The 21,584-nt window shown below is 41.0% G+C and overlaps 1 protein-coding gene across 2 annotated transcripts in view; it reads right to left on the reverse strand.

The window, feature by feature from the left end:
• The window catches only part of ANKDD1B (ankyrin repeat and death domain containing 1B), a 30,558-nt gene that overhangs the window by 7,424 nt on the left and 1,550 nt on the right, over nucleotides 1-21,584 (reverse strand). For both annotated transcript variants that reach the window (XR_010370463.1, XM_064437749.1), the window contains exons 2-11: nucleotides 19,131-19,234; nucleotides 17,467-17,565; nucleotides 14,215-14,313; nucleotides 14,021-14,125; nucleotides 12,167-12,265; nucleotides 9,826-9,924; nucleotides 8,245-8,343; nucleotides 7,252-7,350; nucleotides 5,577-5,675; nucleotides 1,587-1,685 (exon numbers count right to left, since the gene is read on the reverse strand). Coding sequence is in view for 1 of the 2 variants with exons in the window: in XM_064437749.1 (XP_064293819.1) it covers nucleotides 1,587-1,685; nucleotides 5,577-5,675; nucleotides 7,252-7,350; nucleotides 8,245-8,343; nucleotides 9,826-9,924; nucleotides 12,167-12,265; nucleotides 14,021-14,125; nucleotides 14,215-14,313; nucleotides 17,467-17,565; nucleotides 19,131-19,234 (1,001 nt within the window). In the remaining variant the exon portion in view is untranslated. The remainder of the gene's footprint in view (nucleotides 1-1,586; nucleotides 1,686-5,576; nucleotides 5,676-7,251; nucleotides 7,351-8,244; nucleotides 8,344-9,825; nucleotides 9,925-12,166; nucleotides 12,266-14,020; nucleotides 14,126-14,214; nucleotides 14,314-17,466; nucleotides 17,566-19,130; nucleotides 19,235-21,584) is intronic.

Here is a 21,584-nt window from a genome sequence, read left to right on the forward strand (position 1 = left end):
ACACAGGGAGCGCGCTCTGCACTATCAATCACAACCAACCACAATTATACCTGCAGATGGGAGGATGGAAGAGCTCCCGAGAGAGCATTTCCTGAGCTGTAACAGGTTGCAACTCATGCAGATATATGACAAGCTCCAGAGACTGAGCACCTTTGCTGCCAGGGGACAGAGGCCAGGAAAACACTGTGCAGTCAAAGCAGGCTCCCCCTTTTCCTGCCTACTCTTCAGTAAGGAAGGACAGGAACATTTTTGGCATCCCAGCATCAGTTCAGTTCAAAGAGGGCTGTACTTGCAAATGTTCCTCATGGTGGCATGGCCTTAGAGGTTATCCAGCAAACAGACAAGGCAAAAGGTACTCAAGGAAATAAAACCAATACAGAAAGGTGACAGAACTTGTGCTGGCTCAGAGCCATATTCTCATAACGCCCTGAACTCAGTCAACACTGCGTAGCACCAGGGCACTATCCAGCCCAAAGGCTTGCAGGTTCTGAAGGTCAAAACAGGCAATAAGAAGTAATTTTCTGTGTTTGCCCTTGGAATACAAACAGATACAGACAATTTTCCAACAGCTACAGCACTGTCTGAACTGGACAAGACTTCATTCGGAGTTAGCCCACAAGAGAACTGCAGCTGTCTAACTAGTGTAGGCATGACTCCAAATGGGGAAGGCTTGACTGCAATGCAGCATCTTACCTCAGCCTCCCAAAACACATCAACTGTGTCGCCCACACTCAGATCCCCGAGCCTCACAGGCTAGGGAAAAGGAGATGATCCTGGTTCCATAAAGCTTTACTCCCAATCGTGACAGTTTTATGCTGAAAAATTACTTCTTTAAGTAACTGAAGAACTAGCTTTTGCTTATGGTAAGCAAGAAGCCTGTCAATTCAGTCATACAGAAAATTAATGTAGTGGTAACAGTATAAAAAGGGCAGGCACAATCTTGCAGTGATTTAGCAAAATTTGTAAAAACTGGATTTGGTACTCTGACCTTTTAAAAGCACTTCCCCAGAGACTCTTTGCTCTGGTACTTCTTCCAGCCATTGCCATTTTTGCCTCAGTCTTTCCAGGCTGAACATCAGCAACAGGGACTAAGCACTTGAATGGATCTGGGACATGGCACTACCATTTCCATCTGGTCCAGAGTGCTAGAGGGCAAACTCACCATCACTGCAATTAGTGAAGCTGGCAATACCTGTGCCTCTTCTGGCAATGAACCTGGCTGCAGGTGCACAATTACAACAGCCACAGGCTGTTTTCCACTCTGTAAGCCTGGTCCTTTTTTCCATCAGAGGTCTCTGGCAGTGGGGTTTACCCTTCAAAATACAGAGCTTGGAAGTTTTATATTTTCACTCCACTGGCTTTTATAACATCTGAACTCAAACCCAGCTCTTCACTAAAACCATTTCCGATCTCTGCAGGCTGCAGATACATCAACATTTAAAGGAGACGTCCTCTGTAACAACTAACAGTCAGCTTTACTTAGGAAAGATGACTGGAAACAAGTGCTTCCTGCATCTCTGGGAAGAAAATTATAAAGAAAAAGAAGAAATCACATAATCCATGCAAGTGCGAGGAATGCAATTTACCTTATCCATGGTCTTGAGATCGCAGCCTGCCTTCAGCAGCACCTCCACCAGCTCCACATTGCCAAGATCGGCTGCCAGATGTAGAGGGGTTTCCTGCCTCTGGAATTAATGACACCAAATAAATACGATAAGCCAAACTCCCCCTTAAAAGCAGAGCACTCACAATCTGAATCTAAAGATTCACAACAAGAGATGGCCTTGGCTAGAAAACACCGAACAGAATGAAAGCATTTAACTTTTGAGCGATCTACCTGCCAGTTTTGTTTCATGCAAACAACAGAGCATCTGGGATCTCTGCAGGAAAACCAGACAGGAGTTCCAGCTGGCTCAGGAGAAAGTTGCTGTCATGCTCCTTTAATGTACCTAATGAGCCCTCTCTCTTCCCTGTTAAAATAAGGTGTTTTGGACAGACTGCCAGCCTCCACCCATACTATCCTCTCAAGTAACCTTTTCCCTAATGAAATTCATGCAAAAGACAACTGGACATCCATAATTTTCAACAGTACATTGTGTCACAGCCCACAACATTTTTTGTTAGGCATCCCTGCCCAAAACAATGATACGGCGTGGAAGGCAGAACAGAAGGCTACCTGCTCCATAATGTATTCGCTGAGCCTTAACCCACACACAAACACACACACAAACAATAAAAAGGATTAAAAAAAACCCCAACCACCCCACCCCGCAAAAAAAAACCCAAACAAACCCAAACCATTTACTAGAAGTATAGCTAAAAGAGGCATTCATCCTCAAGTCTAATCTTTGGGTCTCAAATGAAGGTTGTGTAGTCTTTAGACAGCTGCATGTACCCTAATAAAACCTATTTATTTATCCTTCTACGGAATATTAAAAAAAGAAATTCCAGATGTCTATGGGTGTAATGCAGTGGCAAATAAGATATGCTGTCATTTGTGGAAACGCCGCATATCTGGATGTGACCCTTAGTGTGTTTCATGTGACATAGCATCCTTTTCAGTTGAAGGTTTTGTGCCTATGCTTCTCTAATGTAGCACAGCTACATTCTGTAGGTCTGGTTAGAAAACCTTTTTTGCCTTTAGATCTGAACTTACAGGTTGCAGGGTCAACCACCAAGACACACCAGCCTCAGGGTTCCACTTTAGAGTCTCTCATTAGCTCTTTTGGGAATATACGCTATGATCACATAACCTCCAGAATTTCCTCCAACAATATTCCTACTTTCTTTCCTGCAGTAATTTAGAGATAAGCATGTAGCTATTTTATATAACCTCAGATATGCTAGAGACAAAGCATGAAACATTGCTAAAAGATGTGCTCAAGAAGTTTACAAAATTATCTATTTACATGACAGAAGAGCTTATCATCATATTTATTTTGACTCCAGCTGAAAAGACAGCCTCAGCCTCCCACAAAAATGTGTATAAATTAATCTTTAGCAATAAAATGATCAACAGGGAGGGATGAACTACAGATTTCTCAAAGACCAGTCCTTGTCACTATCATGGGGTTCATCCCCACCTGTCATGCAGGAGACCCACATGCGTTTCCCCAACACAGAGCCACAGTGCCCAACATGGGACTCAACAGACTGAAGGGACAGTCTCAACAGCTGAGATGTAGGGTCAGTAGGTAGGGGGAAGAAAGATTCTCTTTGAAGCACCACAGCTGGAAGACCAGTCTATACAGAGTTGGTGTCTCAATGTCCACCAAGTCCACTATGGCCAGGGTGCCGGTGTACAACATCCATGAGCTCCTTAGAAAATTCTGCCACATGGACCATGAGCACTGGATGTCATCCGAATCTCTGGAAGCCCAGTTGTTGGCCAGGTTGCTGTAGACCACCTCCACCACCACTTAATCCATCAGATACTGGATACCTTCTGTGGTAGACCACTTGTCTTGCTGGTTTACAGTATCTTCTTTGAAGACCCACCTTGCCTTCATGCTTGCTAAGAGCTACCTCCTGAGTCTTGCAGGTGGCTCCCTCTTTTCTGATCCCTTTGTCAATCCCATAGTCCCTAGTGACAGTCCCCAGATGCTAGGCTTCCCTACCTTCCCAGCACTGGAGCAATCAAGCAGCAAAGCACTCACTTTGCTGATGGATGAATACTTGCTGCCTAGCTCGCAGGTCATTCAGGGATTGGGACCAAGTAGATTTCCCCTCTTTTGTCATTCCTGTCTCTTCCTTCTCCCATCCTGCTGCAGCTCAGGCTGCCTCTTCTGATTCTTCCCCCTTCTGCCCCTCAGCCGGGGCTGCTGCTTCTCTTACCAACTGAGTTGACCTCTGTTTCCACCATTTCTTCCTGACTACAGAAGACATTTTTAATACTTGAGGGCTGGGTCTCTGGTTAACCTACTGTATGTGCTCTCACATTAAGTGACCTCTTCAGCGTCCATACGGGTAGCTTCAGAACAGGAGACAATCTCAGTGTCCCTTTGTGTGCTCCTTGATCAGGAATCTCTCCTCCTCTTCTGAGAGCACTAGGTGGCAATTTGGTAGGCATGGGCCAGGCCCCAACACAGCATTAGAAATCACTGTGTTTCATCAGGGCAGGCAAGGCTGCCCTCCTTCAAATGGCATACCAGCTACCTGGGACTACATGCCTGTTCAAGTGTGAAATCACAAGCTAGTGGAGGCAGTAACAGCCCCAGTCACCTGCCCAACCCCTCCCACACACCCTGCCGTCCAGGAATGGGCCACCTCCAGGCACATTCCTGCATGGCATTCCCAATCAGTTGTTTAACATTATGAACAATAATCAAAATCAGGCTCACAAAACACACTAGTATGAACAGTCTGATTATACAAGGATATTCAATGAACTGAGAGGCCATGACAAGAAGGCAGTAAAGACACATCCTGGAGAAGGGGTAGGTGCTATTCATTCATCTCTCCACAAAGCATCTCTCCAAGGCAAAAAGGGGAAAGGTGTAATTGCTGGTTTTCACCATGAGATGGTGTTCCGAGTACCCAGATAGCAGCAGCATAGGGCCCAAAAATACCAGATTCGGCTCTCCCAGGAAAAGCAAAACAAAGTGATACACGACACAGCAGAGGCTGAAAATGGTCATGCTTTGTACAGCGAAAAAGGGATCAAGAAAGCCAGCACCAAAGTAAATACGTCAGCATCACATTCAGCAATAAGTGGCCTCCCACAGAGGAGGGCATCCAGTACCTGACGGGATTACGGTTGGCGAAGGTGGGCTACAGTGAGCTGGCCAACAACCAACCAGGCCTCCAAAGACCACCAGCACCAAGCAGAGGCCAAACAATCCTAGTAAAGGTATGGAAAACAGATGCTGGCATCCCTGCGTGGGCTTGAATCACCAACCTTTCAGTTAACAGCCGAATGGGCTAACCAATTGTGCCACAGAGCCCTGTAACCTCATCTGTCTGTGTGATGTGACCTCACTCACTGTGATGTTGGATGGTGTAGAACATCACTTTGGTCAGTTCGCGTCATCTGCTCGGTTGTGTCCCCTGCCAGCCCCTGCACACCCCCAGCCTATTCACTGCAGGGGCAGCGTGTGAAAGAGCGAAGGGCTCAGTGCTGTGCAAACACTGTTCAGCAACAGAGGAAACACTGTTGCCTTACCAGCACTGTTCTGGTCACAGATCGAGAACACCATAGGCTATGGGCTGCGATGAAAAGAATTAACTCCATCCCAGCCGGCTGACACTCTGCACTGGGTTCCCCTCTGAGATCCATACTGTTGAGACATTTCTGTCATTTATTAAGCATGAATTGTTAACACTCAAGCAATAAATCAATCCAAATATTTTTCTGAGTATATAGCATTTTGCTGTCTTTATCTTGCGCAAACAATACTAGCACAGCATGTACCAGTGACTAATACATATGCACACACGTGAAAAGATAAGGAGAGAACTGCCTCTTCCTTCCTATTTTTTGCACCCTGAGCTCATGAGGAAAAAGAAATTATTTCAAGCAAAATCCACATGACCTCCTCTTTACCCGTAAAGTTATGTTAATTCCCAGTTTTTCTTACGTGATTTAAGGAGTTTATGTCATGATCAGCATCCAAGAGGCTTTTTACTACCAGTAGATGATTATTGATGACTGCTAAATGGAGAGGGGAATTCTGCTGCTGTGGAGGGAAAATAATAAGCTATTATACTTCAGTACATTCATTAGAAGTTCATTCAGACAAGAAAGTGGTTCTTGTTAAAATCTGTCCCTTGCAAAGGTGATATGCTCTAGCGGAGGTTTGAGACTGCAGAAAACACACCTCGAGATGCAGTTACGCCAGAGATGGCAGCCTGCTCCTGCAACACCTACAGCAGCAGGCAAACAAATACAGCTGAGAAACAAGGAAATGTTGAGTGCACTGGGTGCGTTTCGGTGTGTCACCACTTAGGAATGCAGCAAGGTGCTCCTCTTACACATTAGTACCCAGGATGTGCTGCTACTTTTGGTTGACAACAGAAAGCTTTGGGCAATGTTTCTGTTCCTTCAGAAAACTGGGTTTGCCCTTAGTTGGACACACTGGAGACAGAATACAGCCGTCAAAATCTACTTTCTAGGAATAAACTCTTGTCACATATCGCTGCTGTAAATATTCTGCATACTAAACTGACTTCCTGTCATATTTATGAAAAGCAAATTACAGCTAGAAAGAATTTAAGGGGTTTTTATTTGAGTGATTATTCATTAAAATAACTGGAGCACAAATCTAACATCAGTCACGATCCAGCCATTAGATTGGCGAGATCATTTTGCATGCTGAACCTGTGACTCATCAGTTTGCTGTTGAATACAGCTAAAAAACAACTCCATACCAGTGCCATACTCCATACCACACGGGTGCCAGACACCCGTTCATCGGTGTCTTTATAAACAGCAATTTCTTCAGGCCTCCAGAAAAATAAAGCTAGTTTTTACACAACACTGCATGGAAATGTTTGCAAAATGTAAGTTACAATTTTATGAGTTATTTCTGCCACAGAAAGCCAATGAGAACAAGCAGCACAACTGCCTGATCTTTAAAGTCAGTCATTTCAAGCACATCATAAATTGTTCTTCCTTGATAACATTATGCAACAGGCCAGTGACCATGGCAGATAAGTCACGAGTCCCAGATTCTGTTTTCATCCCGTACTGTAGAAGTGGAAAAACGATTTCCGATTTACAGAAAATCTCAGATGTAACAAAAATTGTAATATCTAAATTGAGACAGGATTTTAATATTAGGAACACTTCTTTCTTTTTAAACCCCAAGGAATGGTGGCGTGCAGATTTTGAAGGCATAGGTTTTGAGTGCAGAGGGTAAAAGCACTGAAGTGTTCATTTACTTTTTATTTACCTGTATTCAAAATCAGTTACAAGTGCTAACTCTGCCTGTGGCACACATGGAGGCCAGCATTACTGCTCCTTAGTTCAAGCAAGGTACTTTGCTCATCTTCTCCTAATGCCTGGTCCTTGGCTTAGCGTGGCCACCTCCACACTGCACCGCACCAGTCTGCCCAGGCACACACTGGGTTTGTGCAACAGGACCTTGCCTTTGGCATATTGCTAACCAACATCCATAAAGCATTTAATAACATGTACAGTAAAAAAATAAAGGAACTAGTCGATCTCATTCAGCTGTGTGAATTCCTAAGAAAGGCCATAAAAGACGGGACATGCTGAACACAAGCAGAAAAGTTATATTGAGATACACTCACCTCGGGTTTAGGAACCAGGTCAATATTCTTATCAATAAGAAAAGTAACCAAGGATAGATGTCCATTCTGAATTGCAATCTGCAAAGCGCTGCTATTGTTCTGAAAGAAATGGTATAGACAGCAAAAACTTAATTTTTGTTGCTGGAAAAACAGTACTAAAGAGAGTATTATCACAAGATAATCTTTCATTGTGTTATTATCCCCTCCCCCCAAAAAAAACTCTCTTTGATAAAATGATATAAAAAGAAGTGGATCAGCAGTTAGCATGACGTGCTTTTGTAAATACTGAACTTCCCATTTTTACTGTCTCTTGATAAACATGCTAAAACCACCGTTTTTAATATACATTCTGTAGTGCTTTTCAATCTCTCTTAAGACAGACATAAATCAGCATTGTCAGCTATCCTGCACCGTGGACAACAACAATACCAACACGTCATCTAGTCTGTTAGTTCAGTTTGACTTTTAAAAAGCAAGTACAGTCACAGTAACAAACTTTTAAAAATAAATCAATAGAAAAGTTTTCACTTCATAATTCTGCTAAAACAAACAAGGTCTCAGTCTGCTGGAATCATAAACTTCTCACAGCAGGCAAGCCAAGGCCATTCAACAGATGTCAGCTGGACTGGAGTCCAGGAACCACATGTGGAGAACAGGTTTGTCATCAGTTCAGTCATACATGCTGCCAAAAAGAAGGATTTTCAACTACCCTAGTTGGTTGTTTCCTAACCGTATGTTTTACTATTGGACATACAGTAAATAAGAAAGCTCCACCACAGAGCTCTGTCAAATAAATCTATGCTATATTTCTTCCACATCAGGTTTTTTTTGTTAGCACTCTCCACATTCACAATTCTTTTTTTTTTTTAACAATTTCATAAAAATAAGCAGTGCAAATATACTGTTAGCACACAGAGCAAAGAGAACATAAGGTCCTTCCCACAGCCCAGGATGACCCAGTACATGTGTGCTGGAAGGATACTGTGTACGTACTTGAGTTAAAATGTTGATGTCACTCCCTGCTTCCAGTAAGAGTTCAGCACATTTTTCATGACCTCCTTCAACAGACAAGTAAAATGGAGTTTCTCCGTTCTAGACCAACAGAGAGAAAATGTCTGTTCCAATTTAAGCCACATGACTGTAAGACTGTGACACAAAACAGGCTAGCTCAGTCAGACTCATCCAGCTCAACAGAAAAGGGGAGATCGTCACAAGAGAGCATAACCCGAATGCTCCTAAATTAACACTTAAAATGAAATGGCAACTCACCAACACTTAAGCAATGGATGACATTTATGTTGACAGATGTATGGCAAGGTTTACAATACAGACAACTACTTCATAAATATTAATCAAACTCTTTCCAAGAAGATGACTAGCAGCAGCCACAGAAACAAAGATGGTGGGTAGCAATCGCTGCCATTCAACATCAGGCATGCTAGCACATACTGTAGGTGCCGATTTTAGTCAGACCATGGATTTCTGACGAATTTCTAACTGTTTATCAGCAGACCAGAACATCTCTGGCTGGACAGGAAGGTTGCACCATCAGCCATGGCAAGTCAGGGGCACAAGCAATACAAGCTTTGTATGCAGAAGCAACAACATGGTTATACAAGGCTTGGAAACATGAGGGCTTCACACCCCAAAGGAGGTCATACGCCTCAAAGCTTGCATAGGTGGAAATAACAGACAAGCTGGATAAGAGAGAACCCCTCAACCCATAAATCTGTCACTACTTATGGAAGAGGAGGGCCTTGGGAAGGAGTGAGTGTCCCTTACTCATGTTGCACTCTGGGCCAGCAGAACAGACTGTCAACTGCATGGCAGGTTTCTGCAATGGGCATGCTGGCCCACAAGAAAGTGAGTTACCTCGCCCAGTTTGTTCCAGCTGCCCCACAGAAGAAGCAGAAGACACAAGGACCAGAGCAAGGAATGCTGAGCTGAGTACTCAGTGTGCATTTCACTCTGCCACCCCTACTTTAAGCCTTAAAATTAAGCTCATGAGTGCATCAACTAAGGGATACAACCTTCACAGCTAATACGCATTTTATGAGTATGCTGGCTGAACTCAGCAACACTAACCTGGGAAAAAAAGTGGGTAGGCAGTGACTGCAGCCAACTCTGTGCGGCCAATCGAGATCACGTGACCAAGGCACAAATCTGAGGCCTCTTTGCTGAAGTGCCTGTGATGGTGTGTGCTGAGTATGTATGTTGAAGTGGCTCAGGGAACAGCCTGACCAGAGACAGTAAAAGGAATGAGATTGCATGGCTGGAAATGTTGGAAGACAGGAAGCAAAGTTGAGATTAGGTCCTGTTTCCTTCTACTGGTAGTTAGGACTTGTGAGACAGAGGGGAGACCATTGTCTGAGGAACAGAGGACAGAGGAAGAGACATTGAAGGAGATAATGGAGCTGAATTTATTGGAGGGAAAAAATGAAACAGGATGCAAACAGAAAAGTAGCAGAACTAATGAAGTCTACTCAGTGAAACATTTATTCCTTTAAAAAGTTGTTTTTAATTGATTTTTCAAATCTCAAACTTTATCTCCTTCAGTAATTTCTGTGTCCTTACCTGATTGGGGTCATTTACGTCCTCCCACTGTTCAAGCAGAATTTCTACAACTTCACTGTGACCGTTTTTGGCTGCTAGATGCAATGCTGTGTTTCCCTCCTTGAAATTAAAATGTCCAATATGATATTTTAAAACTCAGCATAAAGTAAAAACATAAAGTAAAAACAACATGCACTTAAACACAAAACCTTTGGTCTTTCTCTCTTTCACATACACGGAAAAGGAGGCAGATACACACAGAATGTTCCAAGATTCAGAATAATCCAAAAGGAACCTTTCCATACAAGACCTTGGTCTAGCTGGATGTCTCAAGTTCTGAGAACTGCAGCCTATTACCAGTGAAAAAGACCTAAAATTCTAACTCCTGAAGAATGAATCAGAAGAAAACTTTGGGCACTGGTTCCTACTGTGAGAGAACAGGTGCCCCTTGGAAAGAACAGGTATTGTATATGTTTAATTATCATTAATCTAGACTCCTTTCTTTTTGACCAAGCACTGTTTTGTGTTTTAATATTTAACCTAAGCTTAGGGATGGGATATCTTGGCCATCAGCAATTATCCATTTAATCAAGGACATGCATTCCTTTTAGAAGAAAATTAAGGAAAGTTGGCAAAAGAAAATAGCCTTAAATTGTCCTTGCGTAACACGTGACCATATATAGATAAAAAGGGTTAGGGTACTTCATCTGTAGACACCACCAAGACCCCCGAAGAGAGGAAGGCATGCACTGAAGAATCTGAATCGGAGCCAAGAGAACCTATGTAGATGAGAATGAATATGTATTAGATAGGCAGAATATGTATGGACTTATTGTACAAATATAATGCGGTAGTCAGCTTCGGTGTGCCTGATTTGTGGGAAACCACTGAGCACCCAGGCTTGTATAACCCTGAAATAAATTAGCAATGTCTTTCCTGAGTGTGTGATTATTGACTAATTGCACACCAGGTGACGAATCTGCTTTTCATACAGCACTACAAGGATGGGGACATCAAGCCCCCAAAAGCACTGATCTAAAGATAAACAGCCAAAACCTATAGGTAAGTGTATACAATCTTGTAGTGGCTTTGATGCCAATGTCACAATCTTCGATCCTCTTCACCATCAGTACAATTCCTCACTAGCTAAGAAAGAAAGATAAAAAAAGCATACCAGCAATCGAATGAAAACAAAGAGCAAGCTAGATGATTATCAGGAAGAGCAGCAGCTTTTGAGCTGTAAGACAATGCTGGCACAAGAACTAGTATAAAACTGGCTAGAAACAAACTGAAGCAGGAGATTAGGAGAAGGATCCTAACCCTCAGGGAAATGAGGGTCCAGAACAGCTCTTTAATCAGAGCACTGTAGAGGTGGAAGGGCAAAAATTCCAAATATGTTTTAGGAAAAGGTATGTTTGTTAATTGATGGTTACAGTGCAATTGCTTTCAGTGACCAATGAGATGAGTTGCTGTCCTGGCTTCTTACCTACTTACTTACTCTGTGAGATCACAGCATTCACCTCCCATCATTGTTGCTTTACATATTCAGCCTGCCAGATGTCTGGGACAACACTGCTATTTAACTGGTGCTGATAAACTACTTGGCACACCAGACCTCCATGTTGCTCTGCAGTTTTTAAAGTATCACCACAATTTAAAAAAAAAAAAGGCATAACTTCCTGGGTGCTTGCATACATGGCTCTATAAATCCAGTATCTGACCATTATACAATTTTTAATGTGTTGATCCTTGTGATGCCTTGGATGCAGAGAAACACTGACACACTCATTCCACAAGTAGTGAAGTAAGGAGATTTAAGGGCAGACTTTGAAAGTTATTTGGACACCTTAAAATGCAGTGTCAAAAACAATACCAGATTGAAGCGTGCAGGAATTTCTGGACAATCCCCATGGGTGTTTATTTGCATCCTGAAGTATTTAAACAACTTTGAGATATTAGTCATGCAGGACTTCGCAGTGACACACAGACATAACTGAGCAGAGCAAAAAACTGGGAAACATCATCTCCCAGTACAGCGGCTGGCATGTTAAGCACCAGACCTTCCCACTTCTCCCAACAGACAGCATGTCCTACTCCTGCTTTACATGAATTATTGAAGTATATGGAAAAGTCTCCTGGCAATAAGACCAGAAGTTCCACTGTCCTCCCTTAATTACTGAAAAATCACCAAGATATCACCAATCATCAACACATATTTGTTGGTCCAATACATATCACTGCCAGCACCATGACATCTGCACAGCTTACCCATGTCATTTGGTTATGTAGTAACTACACTGAAACAAAATAATCCTTCATAAGCATGCTTTTAGCTGTACTTCTGTGGAAAACAAATCTTTACCTTATCTTTTTCAGATGTAAACAGCTTCAGAGTAATCAAATTGTTTATCATGTCAATATGGCCTTTTTCAGATGCCAGAAGAAATGGCTTTCTACCTTTCTAGAAAACAATTATTGAAAGAAATACAGTGTTATTGAAAGTAAAAATACTTTGCTTCCACTTACTAGATGTACGGCACATGTTGTGTGTATTCTGCATAAAAATTTATATATCACACAACTAAGCAGATTAACAAAATGTAGATATATACAAGAGGAGTAAGAATTTAAAAAGATGCAATATTTAGTTAGTGTAAAAAAAACAGATTATACATCTTGCATATCCTGAAGAAAATATTTGAAAACTGTTCAGTAATGGTAATAAGGTACAAATGTGCTCAAAATAGTTAACCCTTAATTCTTCTCAGTATGAAAATATTTATCAAACGAACTGTGTCATTAAAAGTCTGAGGATGCTCAGAAACAGGCAGTAAAGAAGTTGCAAGATTTATTTCTGTGGCGTAACACATTAGATCTAAATTCAGCAAGCACAGAGCAGAACAGGCATATCTCAGAAATTTCATCCAGGAGGCCTGAATTTAGTCCTGTACATTGTGGTGGGGTTTTGGTGGTGGTTAAACTGACAAAAACTTTTCCAACTGCTTACAACTCACCTGCAGAAAGGGATCTTGACATAAAACCATACTACTGATCAGGCAGTGACTAATTGGTTAGGCAGGCTCACTACCTGATAGTGGCCTATATTAAATGTCCGTGAAAAAAAAATGCAAGCAACTAATAGATAATTAAGAAATAACCTCAACACAAAGAAGATTATTCTTCACCTTTTCTTTCCCAAGGCCTAAACCTAAAGGTTTGTTCTGTTAAATTAACTCTGTTTTGTCAGCTTTGTCAGGTGTAGAAAGAATTCACGATTATGCACAATTGGGTCAATACAATTAAAGACTCAAAAAAAAGTATGGGGGACTTTGTTCTTTTGGTGACAGATCCTACATGAATAAATTTTCCTCATGTAAAGACAAAATATCCTATTTAGCTAAGTAAGCTCTCAAAACAAGATCCCAACATTGCAAGAAGGAAGAATAAAACCACAGCAAACCTGGTGAAGATAAGGCCACGGCACTGCTGAAGAGTTGGTGCACCTCTGTAGGATGGCTGCATATAGGTTTATGTTCTACGTTGGCAAAATATGCCCGTGTTGGCTGTAACTGGCAGGTTTTGGTAAGTGCAGGGGGCTGCAGGGGTGAGCTACACGGGAGGATGTCAGAGACTGCCCTGTGCTGGTCGTAGCTATTTCTAGCTGGCTCCGCAATGGACAAAATTGACCCACCACATGCCAGCACCCAACCCATCAAAGCAGCACATGATACCTCTGTGAAAACATGTTTAAGAAAGGGTGGTCGCTGCTATGGGGAAGATGCACAGGGGGAGACACAGGAGGTACACCCACAGTGTGGCTGCAGCCTATGGAAGAACCCTTGCTGAGGCAGAGGAAAAGAGTAAGAAACAAAGAGCAGAGAAAAAAGGAAACCACTGCGGACAGACCCCAACCTCCCCTGCCTCCCATTGCCTCGCTGACGGGACTGAGCATCACATGCAGCAAAAGCAAGGGGAGCAGGGGAGGAGAGGTGCCTGGCGTTCAGCTGAGACAGGCAAAGAGGGAGGAAAGGTATTTTCCCTAAGTGCCTGTCTGGCTGTTTGTCTTACGTGTTTCTCAATACCCAAATCAGTAATTAAAAGTTTATATAACTGGCAATAAGTTAAAATTTATTGAAATTCCCCTGGTAAAGATTGTTTTGCCCACAACAGATGCCTCATGACATCAAAGAAATAAACAGAAAGAAACATACTGTACCTCATCAGGCCTGTTCAAGTCATTCAGATGAAGATCTTGGAGAAAATAATCAACGATTTTAACGCTGTTGTTCTGAGCTGCAAAGTGCAGTACATTCATTCCTTCCTGAAAAATCATAAGCAGCTCTGTAACAAGTCTGGGTTTTTTCCAACATAAACATGCTTAGAGTTGGCAAAAAAATGTCATCAACAAACCTCATTCTTAGCCTTTTGATCAGCGCCTGCTTTAACTAATTTTCGCATTATATCCAGATTTCCAGTCCAAGCTGCAAGATGAATCACTGTCAAGCCATGCTTCAAATAAAATGATAAAGGCAGAAATTACCATCAAAATACCTCATGCCAAATTTCTTTAAATCTTTTTTATTAATTCAGTGTATGAGTGGGTTCTGCTCTGTAGGCTCTTAGAAAATCAGTATTAACAGCTGGTAGCGTGATTAGGATTCATCTCACTTAAATTAAGCTAAATGTCATGCATCAAGACCTAGCTAAATGTCTAGGCTGCCCGTCTTCTTGACAGAAGGTCTAGCATCTCCAGAGAAGGACTGAACCCATTTTAAGATGGGGGTATTAAATACTGCCTGGAAAGTATTCCCTCTTTGCAGAAACCACACAGATAGCACTGGGTGTGGTAGATGACATTACAGATGATGGTATGTAATGACTGTGTTTCCACGAGTCACCATGATTTTCCAGTTAGCCCTCTTTTTAAAGTTCTATTTCCTTCTCAAATTCTCTATAAAGTTCTTCTCTTATAAGGGAAACCCCTCCCTGTTGCTAACTTCTTACAGCCAAAAGGAATAGAGATAAGGAACTTCCAGCCAGTGTCTCCATCTTGGCCATTGATCTCTCTAACTTTTCCACATCTCTTCCTCAGTTTGTGTGTACTGTGTCCAGGTATACACGGCTTATTGTGCTAAGTGCTGTGTAAACACAAGACACTCGTACTCTACCATAAAAGCACCTGGTCTAAGAGATGGACTCGGAGGAACCTAAAGGAAGCAAGAAGGATCAAGGCACTTCCTCAGCAGTTATAACCCTTCCCCAGTTTCTCCTCTGTGAATGAGGAATAAATAGCTTTTCATGACCATGCTCTGAGCAGGAGGCTGGACTAGGTCATCTCCAGAGGTTCCCACCTCAGCCACTCTTTGTGATTCTGTGTGGTGGCTGTTTAATAGGGAGGAGTCTACGAGAAGAAAAGGAGGCATAAGGATAGCGAAAAGGTAGGTTCAGGAAAAGGAGAGAGAAAATAAGCAAATAAGGTATAAAATCAGCTGAAGAACAAAAAAGGGAAGGATCTGGTGATGCCCACAATCTTGTGGACTCCTGCTGATGGTGGTAAAGGTGACCTGCAAACCCAAGCTCTCCCTGATACAGGAAGGGACCGCCTTGGACTCTCCTGCTGGACTCTCCACCAAGTCCAAGGTGGATGGTAGAGTGGGTAAGAAGGGATAAACTTGTACCATGGTATTAAGTGCAGAAGGAGAGGCAGCAGAATTGCAGTTCCATAGAATAAGGCTTCTTTGCAGTAATGTAATAGTGTATCAACACTAATACCGATAATAAGCAACAGAATTGTAACTCAATCACCAGAAATTGCAGTGATATAATTGTGAATTAATACTACTAATAATAGTGGTGTGTTTATTAGCCAGTTAATGTATTATTGGTTTCTTAGAGATTCGTCACTTAATCAAAAAACATCTTAACCATCTCCATGAGTTATGTCAAGTCTCCAGTCTGAAGGTGGGAGCACCACACATCTGCTGCTAACACTATTGTGTGTTTTTAATCAGCTTACGTTTTGAACTGAAAAGTGTTAAGAATGCTTAAGACCCTATGCTTATTAATACAGAAAGTATGTCAGAAACTGCAATGAAGTAGGAAATTAAGTCATCGTGTCTTCATCAATTGCAATCAAACTGATTGCCAGAGAATACATGAATCTCTGACAAATACAGTATGTAATATCACAATATTTAAGCTCTGATGGAGTGCTTCCACTGGTCTTTCAAAAAACATGATTAACAACATCTAAGAATTAAAGACAGCTAATAATTAAAGGTAATCCTTAATTAGAATATGTTTCTGAGTGTTCATAGAACACGAACATGGGGGGAGAGTCTGTGTTTCCAACCTGGTTTCAGTGCAACCTATCACACTACCTAAAAGACCCATAAAATGTTTTGAGTCACCTTATTGCCTCAACAAATCTGGAAGACAGCCACTGAAAAATAATTTGTCATAAAGAATAACTTACAACACTTATAGAATAAAATTACACTAACATTATATGCAGTGGTAGTCTGTAGTAGATCCAGGGATCTATTTCTTAACTGTTGCTATAGAGAGCACTATTACTTAAAGAAAACTGTCCACTTCTTGCAGAACTATCCTATTAGCATTTATACCATAGATTATTAATTTTAGAGTAGTTCATTCAGGCAATGTCATTGTTCAGCTTGCCAGACAAAAGAGAAATGTTGCTTACAACAGTGCAAGATTTGCTTAGGAGAGGACAGGGTGTGGAAAGACAGCTATGCTTCTTCAAAGCAACATGTGAGGTACTCACTGACAGGGCAGCTTGGGAGAACATTTCAGAACAACTCAAGCAGCACTGATGAGGAGATGGTTACCTACACTGCAAACATATGTCCAAGCCAGGAACCACTGGTAACTGGAACCAACATCTCTCTCTCATCTTATTTTCATTGCAACACAATGTGGAAACAAGGCAGCTTTCTCCCTCCACCCTCCACAACCTGGAATTTGTCTTTCTTAGAACTTAAATACTGACACATACAGTGGATAAGAAGAAAAGAAGCAAACAGGGAAAAAAGGTATGTCATTAAACTATTTTGATAACTGAGTTCCCTGGAAAACTCCTAGTTTGAATAGCCTGTTTATTAATAACATACCACACATTTGGTTTTAATATCTGAACCAAATCTTACACTGTGGACCACCATCTGGCCCAGCAAAATCAGTCACACACTGCTAAACTCGTAATGTGTTGGAGGCTGCAGAGTAGCTGGCAGTTTTGCATTAAGCTACTCACATAAAATGCAGGGACAGAACGCTAGGAGTTACTTTCTGAGCCCCTAGCAATCTCCAGAGCTAACTTTTACTTTTAGCGATTACTTTCATACAAAGTGGCCAATGATTAATACATAACTACCACAGACAGCGTAGTTGCACAAGTGGCTTCAACAGCCCTTGTGCTCACTCAGGTATTCAACATGGCCAAGGCTCTGGGCAATGTGTTTTTCCTCTTTTTTGTTGTTTTTTTTTTTTTTCATATAAACACGTGCAGCCTAAAAACAAGCTGAAGCATTTACAGCAAGCACTAAACTTTGCAAAATGGGGAGCATAAGGCGAATATCCACTTTTGCTTTTCCCCTAAGGTGTTCCTATACTGTGTGAATCAAAACATGTGAACCAACTTACCTGATCTGCTATATCAAGTCTAGCTTTGTGATGGAGAAGAAAATCCACTGCTGATATATGACTTCTTGCAACAGCAAAATGGAATGCAGTGCGCTTCAGCTGAAATAAGCAAAGCTTTAGTTGTCAGGTCCGTAACACAGTTCTTTTCCTTGTGCAGGTGGTCAGGATTTCTGAATTCTCTGATTATTAACAAATTTATTTGTTAATATGTATAAAATTGCATATTTCTTCTCCAACAGCCACTCTTGGTGTTCATCTGCATTTTTGTTCCCTTGGATAGAATTTCAGTATTGACCCTAAAGATCTCTTGTAGAACCAGAATGATTTAGTTACTCTATGCAGCATCATCCCTTTACTGAAATTCACTGAAATGTCAAAGTGGGATTAAGTAATCATATACTGTCTAGAGGAGATGCACGCAGTTCAAGAAGCATCCATGTTTACTATTTTATTACATGGTTTGATTTGAAAAGCTGAGGACCAGAGCTATGCAATTATATTTGCTTTCGGTATCCTTGCTTTTGGCTGTATCTCTTCAAGGCATTACAAGACTCCTCCCTCACTCATTATTAAGTCACCTTCACAGGCTGAGTAATTACTAGGTAAATGAAAGCTTCCACCTTGCAAACGGTGAGTAATTTTACACAGGTGAATAGGCCCAATGCTTATCAGGAACACCTGATTAATTTTTCATTAAAGTAATTAATGGTGTGAATTTAAAATGGATTGGTTAAATGGAATTAAACTTCAGTGATGGGTTTTGCTTCCAGTTAAAGTGTACATAACTAGGTTTAACGTAAATCACTGAGAGTTTCCATATAAGGATATATAAGTGATTGAACCAGTTAACTTTTAAAAGTCAGTTTGGATTTTATATCTTATGCTTCTATGCAGATCAGGTGACTTATTCATGTATATGTCTAAAATTACAGCACAGGAAGCAAAGTTTTTCACACACCATTATTAAGTAGCATAGGATGTTCACAGGTAGATGATTTATACATAGCCACTGAGAGCAAACTGTTCTCCACAACTCCCAGATTAATATCACAACTGCTCCACTTCTGTTGAACTACTTCTCATGTGGAACACCACACTGTATTTTGTTACTTATTTTGATACATCCTCAGATTTTAGGCCTAGAGTTAATGTCAGCATAAGAAATGCATTTTTATCTACCTACAGTAAATCTGAACTCTGATCTTGGCCTGGTGCCAGAGTATGTGGTAGAATGCTCCCGTGGTTCCATACAAACCAAACAGTAACGCTTCACACTGACATCTGTAATGCTAGCAGCATAAATTCATTCTCAAAGTGACTGTGAGGTTAAGTCCTCCCACTCTGAAAGATGGGGAACTCAAGAAATTAGTCGCGCAAGAACACAGAGTAGATATTAGAGCAGGGACCACAATTCAGAAGTTCTTAGCTCCCGATACGATGCACAGACTAGTGGCTATATGGGCTATATGCAAAGACCTGTAAGCTATGCTGCGTGAATCCTACTGTCCATACTGGATGTGTGAAACGTCTCTTAATCAGGTCCTAAAGGGACTCTCGCAGCCCCATCACCTTACAGTTGATGGGCCTAGCATGCTGGGATTCTACCGTGGGACCCCAAAGAGTCACATTTCGGATTCGTGATCTGTCAGATGCTTCATACTCACAGTATCTACAGCATTTATATTAACGTTCTTTTTAAACAGTCTTTCCATGGCTTCCAAATTGTTCAGTTTAGCGGCATATTGAAAATCTCTCTCATCTGGTAATACTGTGGGAAAACATGACGCAAAAATTGTATTAATTAAAAAAATAAGCATAACCAACTGAAGAGATCATACTGTTCTTACCTTCTGTTATTTGTCCTGATTTCATGCTATGAGAATCATTTGCTTCTCATCACAGAAGTGTTCCAGGATTACATTTTTCTCCTCTAGAGACATCTGGCTGATGTTTCTAGTTTCACCTTTTTAGTGCAAATAGAGGTAGACTTTTCACAGCATGGATTACCATTACTTGCACTGCTCACAGAAATAAGAGCTCATTTATGAAGCTCTCACCATCTAAATGGGTCCCAAAGCATTTTATAGTTACAGCAGTGAACAATACAAACAGCAGCATTTATTTCTTATTCTCGGAGAAGCTGCTCTGTTTTTAAACAGAACACACCACCAAAACAGAAAAAAAAATGTATAGCAGTAACCAAATGGTATGACCCAATAAAAAAAAAAAGAAGAATAAAAAAAAAACAAACAACAAAACCAAACAAGCAAACAAACAACAACAAAAAAATCCCCCAGGAGTTTTAGAGGGAAAAAAAAAAAGGTGTGCACTTGAATTCAAAATTTGGCCCCAATGTGGAATTTACTATTACATTGGGACCTTCCTTTAATGTCTCACCCCAAAAATGGACATCTGGGTCAACTAAAGTAGCTACAGCATGCATTTAGACACCTCATATTCACTAACTTTGGAAAATAAAATTCCAGTGTCTAACAACCTGTTTAGCTAACTTAGACGTCAGCATATTTCTCATGTTTCTACCTTAACATTTAATTAATCACTTAGAAGAAATTAGTGTAGCAGTTAAATCAGTTGCAAAAATGTTGGTGAACACTTTCATTTTCCTAGAATATCACACTTAACAATTTAATCACTTAGATGTCTTCTGTCTAGAATATTTTGGCCTGAAAGCCACTTGTCCAATGATACCACCAAAGAGAATGGCACTCTGTTGAACTAGAAACTGCAGTAATTACGTGGTCCTTAAAGGCCTCTCTTGCAAGTTCATCCTACTGCATTATGTCTAAGTTCATTAACGCCTCATGAGAATACAGGTTGAGGCAGTATGACTGCAGAGCATCCTGAAGAAAATCAGTATGGTATCCACTTAATTGCATTTTACATGTTACGTCAGTGGGAATAATCACAGTTGTACTCTACAAAATGAGCTAGAAATTAAACCGGGCTCTTGCAAAGCTGTTTCCAGTTTTCCTTTGACTTTATCAAAGCACCTCGAACAACAAAAGCATCCTCCCAAAATTGTCTGGAAATCACAGAATATTACGTGCTTGTTTTACAACATAGGGGTAGAGCCAGAAAAAAAAAATAGGAAAGAAAAAAAAAAAAGGCAGTTGCAAATAGAAATGCAATCTCTGGCATCTGTGACAAGGGGGGTGGCTGGCAGCAAAATCAGCATCTTTAGCAGGGATTTTTGCAGAATAAATGAATCACTTGTAGTTTTCATAGTCTACGTCCTAAAAAAAGTGTCTGGCAGAGCTTTCCGCTACCTTGATTTCAAACATGGGTAAACCAATGGTCACAGGATATGTTGCTCAAAGCCAATTTGTGGCAAACATGGAAACATAACGTAGGGCACAAATTAACTGCAATTAGTTATAATTAGGCCACATTCATTCCTACTGACTGCTGATGAACACTCACACTTGTATCTTACACAAGGATGCAAAGTTAAATGCTGTTGCATCTCAGGACATTCCAGAAAAATCCCACCAGTTTACTTGTACTGACTTCAAGAAACAAGAGAAAATTATGTTTCTTTACCCTATCTGCGTCGGCAAGGACAGGTTTTTTTGTACTTCTGACAAAGAATTTATGGCTGATCTTTTCTCTCCTGTCCAGAAGTCATGAATTGGCTGTAAGCTGTTAAAAAGAAGACCTTTTGCTCTGGGTGTGATGTTTCTTAATAATGTCTCTCTCTTAATACATCTTAATTCAGGAGTTAAGAATAGAGACAATCCAGACATGCCGTGGCACTGACTTGCTGCGCAACCTCTTGTGCTTTTGCAAAATGATTTTTTCATGCATGAAATTACAAGAGTATAGAGCTGTCTGACTACAGATTTATAGAAGCTTTATATCCAAACTGGGGTCTCCAGGATTTGGCACTCCTTGCATTACTAGCAATCACACTGTTTTCAAGGAGCAGCAGCAATTGATTATCTATTTGTGGCTATCAGTCTTTTTTGGGGGTTGTTTTCTTTGACTTCACACAAAATGTCTGGATTATTGCCCTACAGGTTATATAATAGCTATATCATTATATTTATAACTATAAAAGTTATATTCTATTTTTCTTTTGAGCTAACTAAAGGCAGACA

The sequence above is a fragment of the Phalacrocorax carbo genome, chromosome Z (assembly GCF_963921805.1).
Source record: "Phalacrocorax carbo chromosome Z, bPhaCar2.1, whole genome shotgun sequence".
Classification (NCBI taxonomy): domain Eukaryota; kingdom Metazoa; phylum Chordata; class Aves; order Suliformes; family Phalacrocoracidae; genus Phalacrocorax; species Phalacrocorax carbo.